Source organism: Dama dama, chromosome 33, assembly GCF_033118175.1.
Source record: "Dama dama isolate Ldn47 chromosome 33, ASM3311817v1, whole genome shotgun sequence".
Taxonomy (NCBI): Eukaryota; Metazoa; Chordata; class Mammalia; order Artiodactyla; family Cervidae; genus Dama; species Dama dama.
Window position 1 is genome coordinate 55,241,552 of NC_083713.1, and position 19,402 is coordinate 55,260,953.

Sequence of the window (19,402 nt, forward strand, 5' to 3'; positions counted from 1 at the left end):
TGGATGGCGTGGAAACTGGTACAGTCACTTTGGAAAAGTTCGCCAGGACACAGCGAAGGTGAACGTGTGTTTGGCCTGTGACTCAGCGCTTTCACAGTTGTGTGTCCTGGTTGCACTTTTGAATGTGTACGCTAAGAATGTTCATAGCAGCATTGTTGCAATATTACAGCTGTTTGGAACAACTCACATCTTCATCAGTAGTACAATGAATTAACAATCTCAATTATATAAAAATTACTGAGCAGCAATGAGAATGAATGAAAAATTATGTATAATGAATGAATCTCCAAAAATAAGAAGCTGAACAAAAGAAGCAGAAGAATATATATAGTATGATTAAATTTGTATAAAGTTCACACAGGCAAGTTTGGCTAGTATATTTTTATGGGTCAATATGTAGTTATACAATTTTAGAGAAAGGAAATGATCAACACAACATTTAATTCAATGATTATCTCTTTAGGGAGAGAGGGGGATGCAAGTGGGAGAAAGTTAGTTTCTAATACTGTTTCTCACCTACCCGATGAGGACAGAGTGCTGATTATGCTTTGAATGGTTTTTAAACACAATTTGATGTAATTCTGATGTAATTAACATGAAATACTTTGGAACTTAAATCGATAAGTGTGTTCATACATCTTCTTTTAGTCAGCCATTTAGTGAATACCCCTAAGATTTTTCTCTCATAATATCACCATTTATCTTCATAGAAGAAGTTATAGTTTGTGAGTATATATTTACTTGGATGTTTATAGGTTTACCATCTATTTCCCCACTAAGCTACCTGTCCTCTGCGAGCTGAAGCTGTGTCTTTTCTTGTGTACCACTATGAGGTTCAAAAACTGATTCTTCTAGATGAAGTCATTTATGGTCGGATTTTAAGGTCTTGAGAATTTTTCCATCTATGAGGATGAGTTTTGCCAAAAGTGGAGGTGGAAAGCACTTCTAAAGTAATTATGCAACTACTCAGCTAAATGAGATAACATATAAATAGAACAGCAGAATACATGGTATGTAGGAAGTACTCCATAAATATCAGTAGTTGCTGGTGTTGGTGTCGGAGCTCTGCAACTTTTTATTTAACTCTGCCATTCAAAGTGGTTGGCTAAGTTAATTTGTTTCATTATGGGCAATAATTACATCGTACTTACTTTTTCTTGCTGCTTATGTACAGAAGTGTGGAATATTTTGCCAATTCATGAATAGTGTTTATGGCATCAACAGCTAAAAACTAGGGGAATCTTACAGGGCTGAATGTAAAGTAACTGCAGTTTTTTTTTTTCACAGTGGGAAAGAAACGTCCATAGATGTGGGACAGGGCTTGAGAGATGAGCACTTACTTCCTAACTCTGATCCTCAACTGCAAGAATCTTCGAGTGATTTATTTCACTCTTTTACAGAAGAGAAGCATCTAAAGTCTTTTATCCAGAGTGATTCCCATTAAACAAAAGCAAGAGATTATGATAACATTAAATAAAAGGACATCCATGAAAAATGGATTAGGACCCAAGAGTGAGTAAAGAAATCAATTTAATGAACTTCAACCAACATTTGTTGTGATGACATAAGTAAATGAATATTAAAGCATAGGTGAATAATTTATGCAACTTTTGCTTCTACTATGTATACAACTTTAAAACCAGATCTAGGATGATATATACTCAGTATGAGAATCATGGCACCATCAGGGATGGTAACATGAAAGAATGGCCAGTGGCAATTTTAAGAAGCTGTTGAATGAAAGTTGAAAGATATTTCTTCTTTACCGGATGTTAAAATGTGATTAAAAGTTGTGTATTAGAATCAATGAAATAAGGCATGTACACAAATTACACCCTGATATTAAATGCATTTCTTAGTATAGATTATGACCAAAGTATTTGAAAGCCACTGCCCTAGAAAATGTATTTTGTGTTCCTTAGATTGGAGTTAGGTGGAACATTGTAAAAAGCATATATACTTCAGACTGTTCCATGGCAGTACCTATAAGAAATTGCTTGGTAAATTAAAATTAAAGTAATATTTCTAAAATTGATACAAAAATTTCTACATACATATGAAGTTGTCATTCAAATTATAATTAAACCAACAGAAAACATTTCATTAACTATGAAATGTGATGGATAATCAAGACTGTGTACATAATACTTGTACCAATAAATACTTTGATTCACCAAACACCAAGAAGTTGGACAGCATAGAGATCTCAAGACCACAGACCCTTAGCAAAATTGTCATGTTTTTCTATAAAGTATGCAATTCATTTCCAGTTAATTGTAATCATTTTTTAAAATACTTCCATTAATTAAGACTTGAATAATAGTAATAAAGTAACTGCAGGCTTTCCATTTTATTTGCTTTAGTTGCTGTGGAAAATACTGCTATTTTATGTTTCTACAGAGCCAAGTGCCGAAGTGAGCAGATTGATAAATTTATAAACATCATGGAAAGAATTGTAGAGAGGAACTGGAGCCACTCGAATGCCATCTGGCCCCCGTTTGTCACACTGTAGGGGAAACAAAAAGTAAAGCCACAATAATGTTAACATTTTTCACATAATGGAAATCTGCATTCAAGAGAAACTTACATAAAACATTCATACTGATTACCCTAAAATTTAATATGTAAGCATTTTCTTTCACTTTAAGTAAAACATCATGTTTGTGTTATTTGAAGCTATTCTCTTAATAATCATTAAAATATTAATGGGTTGGTACATTAATGTCTGAAGTACTTTCCTGAAGTGCACTCATCCTATATAAAGATCCAATAAATAGATCAGGTGTGTATAGTTTATCTGTGGGGAGACCCTGAAGAGACTGGAACCCTTGCACACATTTCAATGAATGAGAACTTCACTGAGATCTGGAGAGTTTTAGTCAATTATATTTCCATTGAATTTAATAATCCCTAATCCCATGAATTAGATAATTCAGTTTAGGCTGAAGATCACTATGACTCTGTTGTTAAGAGACACCCCTACAGGCTAGATGATATAATAAATGATTTGTGTCTGCTGGCACATTTAATTCCATAACAAATTTTGAGGTAAGTATATTTGATTCCAATATGGATGAGAAGTCTCAAGTCAATAGATGTTTACCAACTTTCACAGGAGCACATGGCTTGCAAATGGTAGAATTTTATTTGGATTGCTGATATTCTATGTGTCTCCAAAAACTGGGAAAATCTCTCCTAAAGGCTTGGAACACTGAGTGCAGTATTTTCTAAATTGTATTATCCCTGGAAATAGATATCACTGTTTATCCTGGAATTGCTCATTAAACAATTATTAATTCTCTTCAAGAGACAAAGAGGACTATTTAGGCACAATAGTAAAACACAACAACAACAAAAATATATTCCATACAATGTTAACACTGTTAAGATGTGTCTACATATCTTTCTTGACTGCAGTGAACAGGCTGAAAATAACTTATTTCAATACAACTAACAAGACTAATTTCCTTTTTCTCCCTCTACTATGTTGATGTGTCCTTTAATTCCACTTGCTCCACAAATTAATAATGGGGTTTTCATTATTTTTTTTTTCTACCCAATCTATAATGAAAAGAATGGATAAGTTACATAATACTGATTCCTATAACAAAATTTGTGGTGTTTTCCCTTTTATCAGAAATAACAGATCTCTGTGCCTTTAGTTAACAGAGTGCTGAACACTTAGTTGGCACTTAATTTATCCTCACTGATCAAAATTAAGTATCATAGAAAAATGCATAAACCAAAAAATTCAAATTTTATCCTCAACATTTGCAACCCATAGGGAAAACCTGGTAGGGAAACAAGAGATGCACTTACAACCACTCCTCGTTTTTCTAGTTCTTGGAAAATGTGTTTTATTGGAATAGAAAATGTGAGGGTTAGCTGGCAGCCACGTTCCTCTATACAGGATGGAGTAATTATGTTCACCACTGTTTTCTTGCTTTCTGCTTTGTCCTGGCTGAAGTAATGCTTGATCATGTATTCCAGATAACCAGTTAGCAAAATAGATTTTCTCCTCAGTGCTTTCATAGTTGCTTGTTTAAAGATCTGCAGAATGAGAAACAATCAGGTTCACAGTTTCTTGTTGATTTATAAAGTAAAAATTAACTGTAAATCACATATAAAAAGGAAATGCCCGCTCTGACCTTTCTAATAAAACATCCCATTTTACATCATCTTTTCATAAAAAAACATGTCTTTTAAATACTTTGCCATTAAAAACTGAACACAAAGTTTCCATGATAGAATAGCTGTACAAATGTTGTTTAAACAATACTTGCAAAAGCAGAAAAAAATAAGTTAACATAATGTTCCTTCAGAGCTATTTTAAATTAGTTTCATATAATTAGTACAAGCAAAACATACCTTAATAAATGGATTTAAATTTTATAAATGTCAGAATTTTTCCTCCAAACATTTTATACAATTGTAATCAAGAAGATTTTTTTCTATTCCTGTATAAAGTTTGTTTAGTCCACAAATAGTACAGTAAGAGTTCAGTGCTTATGTGGAAGGCAATGTTACCAATATTATTCATAATCATTTTACCAATTCCTAAATCTCTTTCAGTTTAACAGTAAGAAAACAGGGAGTTAAAAATGATGCTAAGTTTGGTCAGGCAGGAAGGCAAATAATGTTAGATAATGCTTATATATTACCAAAGCATTTCGTCTTTCCTTTTTTCTTCTTTCATCGATTTTTTTCTGCTGCTAAACTCTTAACACTGGTGTGAAAATACTGCCACTTGCTTCTTGAAGTTTCTTATGTTAAGATGAGTGACAAGGGCACACAATAACTGGTGTTGGAACATTAGGGGTCAGAACAGACATGCTTTTTTTAGCTTATCTCTTAAGGTCAAGTAGAGCTTCAAAATATATCCTACATGTAAGAACTGAATGAACTGCAAATAGAGAATGATGCACTAGCAGGCCACTTAATGTCCCTTTTCTGTATCGTGGTAGGCCACAGAGCAAAAATAGGGTCATTTGGTGATATCTATACTTTATGAAGTCTATGAAAATAGTTCTTTCTATATATATACATGGCATGTGTGGGTAGGCATTCTAATAGGACTCAAACTGTCCAGTCATAGATTTTCTTGACCTATTGCAGAGGGTATGTATTTGGCTGAAGGAGAAGATGGGAGTTATATTTAAGTTACTATATTGAAAGAAGAGAGGAGGATCAGACAGTGGAAAAGTATGTGTCTGTTTCCCCAACCAGACCTCATGGACTGTGTCTGCAACCCAAGAAGAGTTCAGCTGAAAGCAGAAGCTAATATCCGACATATTCAGTGCAAAAAATTCTACTTTACTACTCGGGTAACCCTCACTACATGGAGTTTGGTAGGAGGCATCTCTTCATTTCCTATGTAAAACAAAATGGCGATCAGAGAGCATGATTCAAGAATCAACTTTCTCACAGAAGGCAGGAGCAAGGAACAGGTAAAGTGTGGTCCATCCAGTGGTCTGACTGTCAGGCTTGGAATTAAAAAAAACAAAAACAAAAGCAGGAATCTTTCCAAGCTTTTCTTTGGAGATTCATAGTAATTTGAAGACATTTTAATTATTTAAGTAATTCTAGTAAACTTTCTGGATCTTAAACTTTCTGGATCTGCTTTGGGTCCCATAAGATGCAGATGGGGCACTGTGTAAATTAGTACTTTTAATGATATTTCACTTGTAGTCATAAGTCAGTAAGACTTCGGGGGATATTAAGTTTATAGGGTTTTTTTAATGAAGTTTTGCTCTTGTAGATTTGATAACAAGAAACCAAAAGTTTTCATGACAAAGATTTTAACGTATCAGATTTTAACGTACTCTTTGTTAATAATAAAATAACATTTAAATGGAAAACTATTTTCCACATTACAACCATAACAAGAGAAGCTGCATTCTGAGGTGGCTTTATAAAAGTCTCTTCAGAAGCCTCAGTTAAAAATATTAAGAGGGGATAATAGGAGTTAACAGTGAAGTAGACTGAATGTCCCCCCTACCCCTTTCTTTGCTTCTCATTATTTTTGTGCTTGTAACACTGTGGAAATCTTTTTTTTTTTTTCTTTTTTTTAATTAAAAAAAATGAAAAGTGTAGTTTGAAAATATTCAGCTTTTTTTCTTGGCAGAATTTCCACTACTTGGGTTATTTTTCTTACTAGCTAAAATAAATCCAACGTTAGAAAAGTTGGATAATTTTAAATAGGAAAAATAAGTATAACGATGTTCTCAGCTCTTAAGTTCTTAAAATTTGGTCCCTAATAACTTTCTGAGGGAATGCAGAGTACATTTCTTCTGACTTGCCCTATATTTAAATTGAATGCTCTAATTTTATATTTTGAAGCTATTTAAATAATTATATTGCCTACCTGTTGTTATGTATAAATAGAACCCTTCAAAATAAAATGTAAGTGTTGTTTAATGTCATGTTTACTAATTGGATGATTGAGGTGACCTCTGAATTAATCTGGTTCAAACATCTTCATTAAAAGGTTGAGGCAAATGAATTCAAGAGTAGTTGTCATTTGTTTAAGGTCATACTTAGTGTCCCAGTAAGGGATGGAGTATTTGCCTCCTGCTTCCTACTTTATTCTTCCTCTTTATCCCCAGTATTTTTAAAATTATTGCATAAACTATTAAATAGGCAACAGTGTAAAGAAACAGTTTGAAACTGATTATAAGGTGTTATTTTTCATCATATCCTTCAATCAAATACACATTGTGAACAATGCCATAACTAATTTTAAAAAATTCTTTGTATTACAAATCTGAAATCATATCCATGTACATCAATTCATTTACTTTTTTGCAATTTTTATTTACTATTTATTTGTCTGTACCAGATCTTTGTTTTCGCACATGGGAATATCAGTCCTTGTTGCGGCATGCAGCATCTTTAGTTGTAGCATGCAAACTGTTAGTTGAGGCCTCTAGAATCTAGTTCCCTGACAGAGAGGAAACCCAGACCCCCTGCATTGGGAGCATGGAGTCTCAGTCACTGGACCACTAGGGAAGTCCCAATAGGCATCGATTCTTAAGTATAAAGATCTCTCCTTCAGTTGGCATTTTATTGTGTAAGAATATTTTTCTAAAGGGAAGTAGAGATAACAAATGTAGTTTGATTTGTGTGTTTATTTCTTTCACTTACTCAAACTTCAACTTCTTATCTCCTAAATGCAAAATTTTTAAATAAATAAGCTAAGTGCTGAATCTGTTAATTCACTGATAGTCATATAGCAAATTCAGAAACATCTAGAAAGTACAACAGTTTAACAGTTACCTAGAGAATGGGAAACAGTGAAATATATTGTAATTTCAGAATTTTGCAATTTATAATGGGGAGTAAGAATTTCAAAAATACTTTCTTTAACTCAAGGTTTGATTATTTAAAGATAATTTTGGTAAAAACATAGTCTTGACAGTGAATTATTTAATAAGGTATTTCCATGAGGCTACAGAGAAATACTTAAGTGATGAGAAACTCAAGAGAAGTGTACATCCTTTTTCTGAGGCATTAGGGTTCTTTTCTTAGGTTTAAGTTTAGCTATGAAAGTAGAAGATACATCTGTTTTCAGATTCCAGCTGAGAATAAAAACCATATCTAGGTGACTGCTATACAGTGTGGAGCAAAACTATTGGTAGGGAAAATAGGAATCTGTTTTTTTCTGTTGCAGAAGAGGTGAATACTGAAGTCAGTCCACTGCAAAGAATACCAAAGTGATAGTGTCTAAAAGACATTTTCTAGATATGGCTAGGAAATAATTTGCAAAGATGAGTAAAATCAGAGGAAATAACTTTAAGTGCTCCTTCTTTCTAAGGTATGCCTTTTTGACTTATTTCTTTTCTCCTTATTGTATTAATAATTCATCTTCTCCCTGATATAAGTTTGCAAAGTATGCAAAACGTTATTTTCTTTAAAAAAAAAAAAAAAAAGTTTAATGGAACTGTTCCTCAGGTTGACTATTTTAAAAACAAGTCAAATATCGTTATTTGGTTTGCCAAGCAGGTTTAATCACTCCCCCCACCCCTCCCCAAATATAATTTGTATCACAGAAATCTTGTTACTGGGTCTATTTCAACTCAAAATAGAAAAATCTGCCAAAACCTGAAAATAGCACAAGCTCCATCTAGTGGTCATACTGAGTAGGTGATTTTTTTAAATTGGGATGAAGTGAAACGAGTTGATTACTACTATCTAGTGGTGAAACTGTATAAAAACAGAGGAACTTGACACTGCCGTCCAGTGGCCAGAATGAGAAGCTGCTGTGAATTTTCACAGAGTTCTAGAATTTTAGGTTTGGAAGTCTTTATCCAGTCACTCATGCTGGAATACGGCACAACAGAATTTCCTAAACTAGATGATTTTAGGAAGATTTCAATACCTTTAAAAAATCAAATTTTTATTTTAATGTCTACAGATTTAAGATCTCTATTAGAAATATACATGTATATTTACTTAAAATATATTTTACTTTATGTATATAAAATATGCATTTCTTTAATATGTGTATTAATACCATTACATATTTGTTATTGTTTTAGTCACTAAGTTGTATCTGACAACTCTTTTGCAACCCCGTGGACTATATAGCTCATCAGGCTCTTCTGTCCATAGGATTTCCTAGGCAAGAATACTGGAATGAGTTGCCATTTCCTTCTCCAGGGGATTTTTCCTAACACAGGGATTGAACCCAAGGCCCTTGCCGTGTCTTCTGTATTGCAGGCATACTTTACTACTGGGCCACTGGGGAAGCTCATTATCATAGAGTATATAATTATTAGCAATATATATTTACTTAGATAAATTTTTGTCTCAGTCTGAAACTAATGAATATCTGATATCCAAATAATTAGAAGATATGTATATGTATATGCATATACATATATATGCATTATATGTGTGTGTAAATGAATAGTTATAAATAAGTACCTAGATATATAGAAATAATAGACATATGCATGTCTAGAAATCCAAACTAACCATTTGGGTATTATAATTTAGAGTGAGACTACTTTCAAGTAAAAATATGAATGAACTTAAAGAAAATTACTAAGCCAGTAACAGTAAAGATTACACATGGATATAATGACATAGAAACCCCAATAAGGGGGAAAATACACTCTACCTCATGAGACAAGCTTACTCAATCTCTGCTTTACTCTGACCTTATTCATACTCTCCCTCACCCCTTAAAGTAAGTCCTCCTATAATTTTGTCATATGACACTTTGTTAGCTCACTCACTCACAGAACTAGAAGAAATAAGAGTCCCCAGTAATCACGACATTGTCCGACACATGATAGTTTTTTAGTAAATTTAGTTTCAGTGAGTGAGTTAATCAAGACTTAAATATTTCAGGCTTATTTTCCATGTAGAAAGACTAATAGAAGATCCAGTGACTCATTCAAGTTCACACAAATTCTAGGTGGAACTAAATATACGTCACCCCAACTAAGTTCTGTTGAATATTTAAGTACCAACACTGTGCCAAGCTTTGTGCCGGGGGCTGGAGACATAAATAAAGGGTGACGTGAGCCACAGTCACTGTCCTAAAGGAGAGCCCTGTCCTCTGTTCATCGTTTATGCACAGTGTGTAGTAATCTAGCTGATTAACAGATAAAATATGACAGCATGTCACAGTCAGATAAAAAGAAAGGTGACAATGTGGGAGGTTTGAGGCATAGATCACTTACCTCCAAACTAGCATGTAAGGAACAGACCAGCAGAATGGGAGGATTCGAGATTCGGAATCCATTGACTCCAGGGATTAACTGCAGTTCTGAAAAATTAATATTACTTTTATAGGATGTATCTAAAATGTGTCCTTTATGGATATCTTTAATGACAGTAAAGTAGAAGGAAAAAATGTAAGACTTAAAAGCTTTTATTCCCAAGATTTTTGAGATAATTAAAAGAAACTTGATGGACCTAAAATACTGGTATATTTTTCCTTCACCTGTGACTTCCATCTTGTCTGCCCCTGTAATAGGGGCAGGGTGGGCACGCAGCTTCTAGGGCAAGATTCCTAGCAGGCAGTTAGAGGTCCCGCTCTTTAACAGTCAGCCTGGCAGTGGTGCTTGTAAGGAGAGCACAGTGAGAGATGGACTGGTGCCTTAGGCCTTGGGACTGGCAGGTGGACCGGGGCCCCAGGGCTGCATTCCACAGAACTCCAGAGCTTTCGCTGCGGCCGTCCACTAGCCGGGCCCAGGCCTGGATGCAGCAGCAAACCTCTCCCTCATCCCCACCTCTGAGACCTAATGGAGGCGGCAGTCTCCATGGGTCACAGTCCACAGAGGCCTCCAAATCAGAAACCTTGTCAATGACAGCAAAGGATCAAGACTTGAATGGCTTGTAACTGTAGTATCCTACAAAGGCAAAAATGTGAATGAAATGATGTATGAAGGTGACTTTTAACACTAGAATTACTATATCAAGTGACTTCTCTTAGAAAAGAGGAAAAAATGTGGTTTACAAAAATGATCTGCCTAAGAATATATTGAAAAGGTAAGTTAATAACAGACAATATTCTCATATAATTAATTATATTGAATAAGTTGCAAGTTAAATCCAAGAATTAAAATTACTAGTTAGAGCAAATTGAAAACTAATACTGACTGAGAGTGAGAGAATTTTCTGGGTCTTTCAGTTCAGTTCAGTTCAGTCACTCAGTCGTGTCCGACTCTTTGTGACCCCATGAATCGCAGCATACCAGGCCTCCCTGTCCATCACCAACTCCCGGAGTTTACTCAAACTCATGTCCATCGAGTCGGTGATGCCATCCAGCCATCTCATCCTCTGTCATCCCCTTCTCCTCCTGCCCCCAATCCCTCCCAGCATCAGGGTCTTTTCCAGTGAGTCAACTCTTTGCATGAGGTGGCCAAAGTACTGCAGTTTCAGCTTCAGCATCAGTCCTTCCAATGAACACCCAGGACTGATCTCCTTTGAGGGCTAGTCAGACTATGTCCTATGGGTCACATCTGGCCCACTCCTTATTTTTGTAAATAAAAGTTTATTGGAACATAGCCCTGTTCACTTATTTATATATTTCTATGGCTGCTTTAGCACCACAATAGCAGAGTTGTGCACTCGCCATAGTGCACAACTTGCCATAGCCTCCAAAGCTTAACATATCTACAGTCTGAACCTTCACAGAAAAAAACACTTTGCCCACTCCTGATCTAACCCAGTTTCCTCATTTACAGATAAGAAAACCTATTACAAACAATTTAAATAACTGTATAAAAGAGTTCATAATTTCAGCAGCTAAGAAAAATATAGCTTTCCTGATTTGACTCAAAGGGCCCATCTTTATCCTTTGCATCTTTGTCGATGCAAATGTGTGTATATGTAACATCAAATCTCAGGATTGGAAGCAGTCTAAAGGATCAAGTTTTAAGTTGAATTCACAGAACATTTAGGAAGTTTTCTGTATCCCGTGTGATGGAAGAATAAAGTCACTAAGGAACGAAAGAGAAGTAGAGCAGTTTAAGAACTCGCTGCACTAATTATGTACTTTAATTTCTACCCACTGGGGTTACTGTTTGGTATGTGGTGAAAGCGGGCTTACCAGGTGGTGCTAGTAGTAAAAAACCTGCCTGCCACTGCAGGAGACATAAAAGATGCAAGTTTGATCTATTAGGAGGGGGTAGGATCCCCTGGAAGAAGGCATGGCATCCCACTCCAGTATTCTTGTCTGGAGAATCCCACTGACAGAGGAGACTGGCAGGCTACAATCCATAGGGTTGCACAGAGTTGGACATGACTGAAGTGATTTAGCACACACATACGCATGCTTGTGGCAAAAGCCACAAAAGGAGAATAATTTGGGAAAAGAGAGGGATAAAACTGAACATTTATTAATTAGTATGCTGCTTAGTTTACAGCTTTGAACGTGTTTTACCCTCAGAACAAACCCTGAAATAGATATTATTATTCACATTAGATACATGAGGAAAAAAAATTAAAAGTCCAAAATGATCAAATTTGTACAGCATCACAAAACCAATAAACAGCAAAATGGGCTTGATACCTGTCTCTCTGGGCCTGACTCTAAGACAATGATTCCTTTCTGTCCTCACTGTCTGATGTACTCCATATTGGTGAGACCTGAATTCTGTATTTTAGATTTTGCTTCCTCTTATTTCCCTATAAAAGGATAGACTCAAAATCATACTAAAATCTATGAATACTTAGTCTTACATTGAGGAAATGTCATTTCTTATTTTAAGAATTCTTAGTGGCATTTTCAAAGTGCACTCTCCATGAGGCATGCATATTACATATCATACAAAGATGAAAACTGAAATAAACTTAAAATAAAATGACTTGTGAAGTAAAATTGAATACACTTACTGTTATCCATATTAAATCTGGTGCTTAGTTCATGGCCGAACCATCCCACTAACCTAAAACATAAATAGTAACATTAGATATTTTGGTCTATAAATAAAGACAGAATTAATATAGGACTCTTGGGCCTTCGTATTAAAATCTATTTGTGGGAGAAGGCAAGGGTGGGATGTTTCGAGAGAACAGCATCGAAACATGTATATTATCTAGGGTGAAACAGATCACCAGCCCAGGCTGGATGCATGAGACAAGTGCTCGGGCCTGGTGCACTGGGAAGACCCAGAGGAATCGGGTGGAGAGGGAGGTGGGAGGGGAGATCGGGATGGGGAATACATGTAAATCCATGGCTGATTCATGTCAATGTATGACAAAAACCACTACGATATTGTAAAGTAATTAGCCTCTAGCTAATAAAAATAAATGGAAAGTAAAATAAAATCTATTTGTGATATGAGTCATCAAATACTTAAGCATGTAAATGCTATGTGATATCATAAGACAATATTTATAACCTCAGAGAGAGAATAAAAATCAATTTTTTCATATTACTGGTTATATACTTGCAAAGTTAAATAATCTGAGGAGCTATAACTAATGACCTTGTTGTTTAATATAAAATAAAATGAACAAAAATGTTGTTTCTTTAGATATTAAAACTGGTGAAAACAAAAAAGAAAAGTGATTAATACAGTAATGTATTCTTTTTGCAATAGGAGTCCTAAAGAGAAATGACATAAAAATAACCTCTAAATTGTTGAAATTTTAGTAATTTTGTGAATAAATTGCTTACTTTCAGAGTTTCATAAGAATGTTAATTGGCCAGACATAAAGTGTAAAATATAGAGGAAAAATCATGTATGTATGTGTGCTTATTAGATTAAAATTACCAATAGTATGAAGAAAATATAAAATTTGAGAGAGAGAAAAATACAGTATTCTTGATATAAGCAACTCTTCCTAAATAAAATGCTAGTTTTAACACTGCCAAAATTAAAAATTCCAATGTACTTTTTTAAAGTTGATAATTTTTTAATGTTTATAAAGCATACATGATTAAAAATAGTATTTTGAAACAGAGTATAAAGGTGAATATGCTCTACATTACATGTGAAAGTGAAAGTCGCTTAGTCATGTCCGACTCTTTGTGATTCCATGGACTGTCCATGGAATTCTCCAGGCCAAAATACTGGAGTGGGTAGCCTTTCTCTTCTCCAGAGGATCTTCCCAACCCAGGGATCGAACTCAGGCCTCCCGCATTGCAGGTGGATTCTTTACCAGCTCAGCCACAAGGGAAGCCCAAGAACACTGGAGTGGGTAGCCTGTCTGTTTTCCAGGGGATCTTCCCGACTCAAGAATTGAACTGGGGTCTCCTGTATTGCAGGTGGATTCTTTACCGAGATGTCAGGGAAGCCCATATTACAAAATTCATTAAATAAATGAGTATAGTACTGTCACGAGAAGCATCAGGGGACAAGTGGAACATGACAGAAAATATAAATGGTCCTCAGATCATACAATTATGTAATAAGAGATAAATGTAACATTTGAAAAAATGCAAAGATGAGGAAAATATATTAACATACTTATTTGATTTTTAAAAGTAAAATCTCTATGAAAACCAAATAAAATATAAAGGATAATATTATATATTAATACACATTTAAAATTCTGTATTAAAAAGACAGACAAAAGGACCCAATGATGGGGAAAAGGATGCTATTTGCCACATTTAAAAGAGTTTGCAAGAAGAGTTTTTTCATCAGAGAAAGGGCAGTGTCCCCAAAGCTGCCCAGTCACAAAGCATGGACAGGACATTTATAAAAAGAGAAGTGCAAATGCTCCATGAATTCCAGGAAGAAAAAAGCTCAATGTCAGTGAAAACTTAAAAAATATGAAACCACACAAAGATGAAAACATACCTCACATATTAAATTGGCAAAGTTATTTAAAATTTAGATGTCTTTTTTCATCAAGGACTCAGTAAAAAGTAAACTCTGTTCAATAATGAGCATAATAAGTAATAAAATTTTTATGGAGTACAGTTTAAAAATATAAATTAAAGCTATGTATAGTTTTCGAAGTACTTTTTCAGATTTATGCAAAAGACTCTTTGGAGTACACTAAAATGTGTGTGCTAGGACAGTGAGCACAGTACTATTTATAGTGTCATAGAAACCCCGGTATCTTGTAAGAGAGAAAAAATAAATTATATGATGTTTATGCTATGAAATATTATAGCCATTTAAAAATCATATTTGAAAGAATATATATTCAAAATTATAAAATAGAGATAACAATATTTAGAGTCTGTTTGATCTTAGGATAAATATATACTGCAGGCATTTATATATAATTATGGCCAAAATGTTAAAATTTTTAACTTCTGCTTTATTCACATCCAAGTCACACCTGGACTTAATGGAGAAACACCAAAGGTGCTTTCTTTAATGTTAATATTTTGCAGCTGAAAACTGAAAAAGAGATAGTCAATTATCACTGCTTTAAAATTATACAATTGTGTACCTGGTATGAACAAAAAGATAGTTTAGCACGGTAATCTGGTACAAAATTAATATGAGAACTAAATATCTATTAACAAATTAATATGAGAACTAAATTTAAAAGTGAAATTAAAATATTGAAATTGAAAGCAAACTGGTATATTAACAAAAAATATTTCAGACTTACATAAAATTTTTTAAATATTCCTGAATCTGAACAAGAAAAAAGTCAAATAATTTTCAACATCAAGAAAAAAGTCAGTTCTCCTCGAATTGGTGTATACACTTCAATAATCCCAGTAAAATATACAAATAGATTTTATTTGTTTTCATTTAGGACTTGCAAGCTGATTCTAATGCCATGGAAAATAAATAATGTTAAAACATCCCTAAAAAATAATAGCAATGCAGTTGAATATTTCTACAAAGCATTACAACATTTTAATGTCAAAATGAAAACCAAGAACAAATCTATTAATATACTATTCATCATATTAATAAAATTAAAGAGAAAGTTATAGGATCATCTCCATAGCCCAATAAATCATAAGAGAAAGTTGTGTCATATGACAATCTATTTTTTAAAAATCATTTGCAACTTATGTCACAAGAAGCTAAACTTTCTAGTATAAAAATAGCTAGAGATCATAATGCAAAAGCAACAGCCCAAGAAAAATGACCAACATAGACAGAAAAAGGAAATGGCTCTCAATTATTTTTTAAAAGGGCCAACCATTTATTGTTAAGAAAAATACAAATTAAAGTTACACTGAAATGCAATGGACTTGAACTCGGGCAAACTCTGGGAGATGATAGGGAACAAGGAGGCCTGGCATGCTGCAGTCCACAGGGTCACAAAATTTGGACATAACTTGGTGACTGAACAACAAAAAATAATCATTGCCCACCTCTTAAAGTGGCAAAAATTCAAAAGTTTTATTAAGAACTCTATTGATATTAACACATTTTATAAGTTACTGTCATGTATTCTTGTTGGAATGTGTGTTATAGATGTGCCCCTCTAGAGAACAAAGGAATAAAAGTTGTGGAATTTGCAAATGCACATACTCTCTGAACTGGAAAATTTACTTCTTGGAGTTTAGCTCTCCAGAAGAACTTGTCCAAGTATGAAGTGAATTATGTGTTAAGTATAGTCATTGTACAATAATAATCGAAGATTGAAAATAGCCTAAACTCTCTTCAATAAAAGACTGGTTTTATAAATTATGGTAAATCTATATTGTAAAATATCATATAGTTATTACATGAGAGGTGAATAAAAAAGCATTCTGTGTCTCGAAAGGGAATGATTACACGAGATCAGAAACCAAAAAATAAAGATATATTAGGATAGGACATATAGTATTTTTATGAACTAAATAATCAACTTTTTAATTTTTTCTTCGTCAACTAGAATGTAAGTTCATGAGATCCGGCACCGGCTCTTAATGTCTGTAGAAGAGTGTTTTTCATGCGAATCATGTGAGGTGTTGTAAATAGTTAATAGGGAAAGTATGAGTTAGGACAGCTGAACCAGGGTGGTGATGGTTAGGGGAGGCTCTGATAAGCAAACTAATGTGTATATTTCAGCACAGAGAAAGGAAAGAGTGTTCCAGATAATCAAAACAACATGTTCAAAGACCCAACACATATATAGACTTAGGAGGGCAAATTTCCCACCACCTTCCTTTTCCACTTTTATTTTTTTCTTTTTATACAGGTGGATTTTAAGTGAATCTTCTGATTTTAAAATTTGGTTTACTAAATTTCTAGATGTGCATTTAATATTCAACTTTGGAATTGTCAAATGATTTTTCCAGAATAAAACACTAAAGCTTACTAGAAAATTTATAGGCCGTTTTAGGTTCTACTCCTTCTTTGTATGATATTTCTCAGTCCAGTTCAGTTGCTCAGTCATGTCCGACTCTTTGAGACCCCATGCATTGTAGCACGCCAGGCTTCCCTGTCCATCATCAACTCTTGGAGATTGCTCAAACTTATGTCCGTCGAGTCGGTGATGCATCCAACCATCTCATCCTCTGTCGTCCCTTTCTCTCCTCGCCTTCAATCTTTCCCAGCATCGCGGTCTTTTCCAATGAGTCAGTTCTTCACATCAGGTGGCTAAAAAATTGGAGCTTCAGCATCAGTCCTTCCAATGAATGTTCAAGACTGATTTCCTTTAGTATTTGACTGGTTGGATCTCCTTGCAGTCCAAGGGACTCTCAAGAGTCTTTTCTGACACCACAGTTCAAAAGCATCAATTCTTAGGCATTCAACTTTCTTTATGGCCCAACTCTCACATCCATACATGATCACTGGAAAACTCATAGCTTTGACCAGACAAATCTTTGTCGGCAAAGCTTTTTAACATGCTGTGTAGGTTGGTCATAGCTTTTGTTCCAAGGAACAGGTGGCTTTTAATTTCATGACTGCAGTCACCATCTGCAGTGATTTTGGAGCCCAAGAAAATGAGTCTCTCACTGTGTCCATTGTTTCCCCATCTATTTGCCATGAAGTGATGGGTCGGATGCCATGATCTTCATTTTTTGAATGTTGTGTTTTAGTGATATTTATATATACATAAACAGTAGTTATACTATCTATATTATACTATTTATAAATAAATAAATAGTGATATTTATAAGTAAAATGATATTTTTAGTCAGGTATTAATTGCCAGTTTCCCTTGTTTGAAAAGTCTGTCTTCAGGGATAATGGACTGACATAATATTGTTTGGAAAAAATATTTGGGGTGGTAAAAGAGAAAAACTTTGAAGGCTTTAATTAAAATTTTTCTCATCATTTACAAATATTTTCCTAAACTTTCTTATCTATAGTGAATCAAATTTTATTGTGTTAGGTTCATTTGTTAGGTAGGGAGCACCAAAGGATATATATAGTACCCAAACTCCTTTTAGCCTTCAGTTCCAAGACAAGATTTTGAAACTTATACAGAGTCAGTAGTCTTTAAAAGCCAAGGTTTCCGACTTGCAATATATACACATTTTGGAATTCTGATGATCACATCTCATATAGTAGCCCAGCATAAAGTTTATGCTGTAAACAGCAAAAAGAAAAGAGAATGGAAGAATCCATTTCCTGATTCCCATGATTAAAATAATGTTCTGAATGCTGAGGAATGAGAAGCTTCAGAATGGGAAGAGAAAGACTGGATTCATACTGCTTATACAGAACTGAAATACCCCCTGCCCCAAGTTAAGTTCTCGGCGATAGGAGTTGGGATGGTTGAGAAGTCAGTGGGAACTCCAGATACATTTGGGGGGATCTATAGATAAAAAATTCTTGCAACATATTCCCTCAGACCTACTAGGCAATCCTAACCATTTGTAAGAATTCTTCCAGGCCAGTTTGGTGCTGTAGTCTTCATATAAAAATGTTAGCAGAATGGACCTGTGATAGCACTTTTACTTATAATTTAGGATCATATTAACTCAAGAGACCCCAGATAGTATCCTGAAATTCCAGTGCCCCCAGATAAGGGAATTGAAGGGACTAAGAAATTCAGTATCCCCAATGGAACTTTAGATAAAGGGCATATGGTCATGATAGTTCCATAGACATCTTGGAGGGTGCAGTAGTAATAGAAGCAGATGACCAAGAGTGTGCCAGGCACAATTTAATGGATTCAGGAGTTGGCTGTGGACTGGATATCTCTCTTTTATCTATGTCTATGTACATCACTCACCTTTGCAATCTTAAATGGTATCCTAAGGAGAAAAGGACAAAAAACAAAACAAAAAAAACAAACAAAACAAAAACTCTGAACAGACAGAGCTTAAACTCTGAAATTACTGAGAAAAATAACAAAACTCATTAAGGATACCTCCAAGTTACAAGATTGAATTTCCTGCATCAAATGAGTTGATAAATGAAAATAAAGAAAATTACTTGTGTACCTAAGTTTATAACCTGATGACATTTACAACTTTTAAAACAATTATCAAATTTCTGATGACAACTGGAATCAATAATAAAATGAAAAATATTTTTGTCAAAGTTTTCACATGCTTCATATTAAATATTCAGAATCAGAATATATCTTAAGTTAATTTGAACCTATAATTGAGCTATATCAATGAGATAAAGTGAATGGGAAAGCAAAGTCACTGTGCTATTTGTTTGAGGTACTTATGTTTATCATGATATGAATTTACTGAAAACTTATTCTTTCAGCCAGTAGGGAACTATGCTGTGTACTGAGGGGAACTCAATATCATCCTTTCTATTGAGACTAAGATTATGGTTGCATAAAAAAAGGAATTAAGAAAGGAGTTTTAGCTTGAATGAATTAGATTTATTCACTATCATTTAGTACAGAGGTATTGATTATTGTTTTATTACTTCTGTCTTTTGAAAGAGAAGAAAAATACTGCAGCTTGTTCATGAAAATTTCTGTAGTTACAAATTAAAAAACAATTTATAAGCACTTTTGCACGTAAAACTTTCTGTTGGAAATGAATTCAAAATTTTCCTCTTGGCATTAAGCATTTTAAAAATCTGAGGCTGTATTTAAAATACACTGTATTTAAAAATAC

At 34.1% G+C, this 19,402-nt stretch overlaps 1 protein-coding gene across 2 annotated transcripts in view; it reads right to left on the reverse strand.

Annotated features, from left to right (window-relative positions):
* Positions 1–1,513: 1,513 nt before the first annotated feature.
* KYNU (kynureninase) overlaps positions 1,514–19,402 on the reverse strand; it is a 119,448-nt gene continuing 101,559 nt past the window's right edge. For both annotated transcript variants that reach the window (XM_061135695.1, XM_061135694.1), the window contains 4 exons: positions 12,349–12,401; positions 9,690–9,775; positions 3,820–4,050; positions 1,514–2,506 (listed from right to left, as the gene is read on the reverse strand). In XM_061135695.1, the coding sequence (XP_060991678.1) occupies positions 2,387–2,506; positions 3,820–4,050; positions 9,690–9,775; positions 12,349–12,401 (490 nt within the window). In that variant the 3' untranslated portion in view covers positions 1,514–2,386. The remainder of the gene's footprint in view (positions 2,507–3,819; positions 4,051–9,689; positions 9,776–12,348; positions 12,402–19,402) is intronic.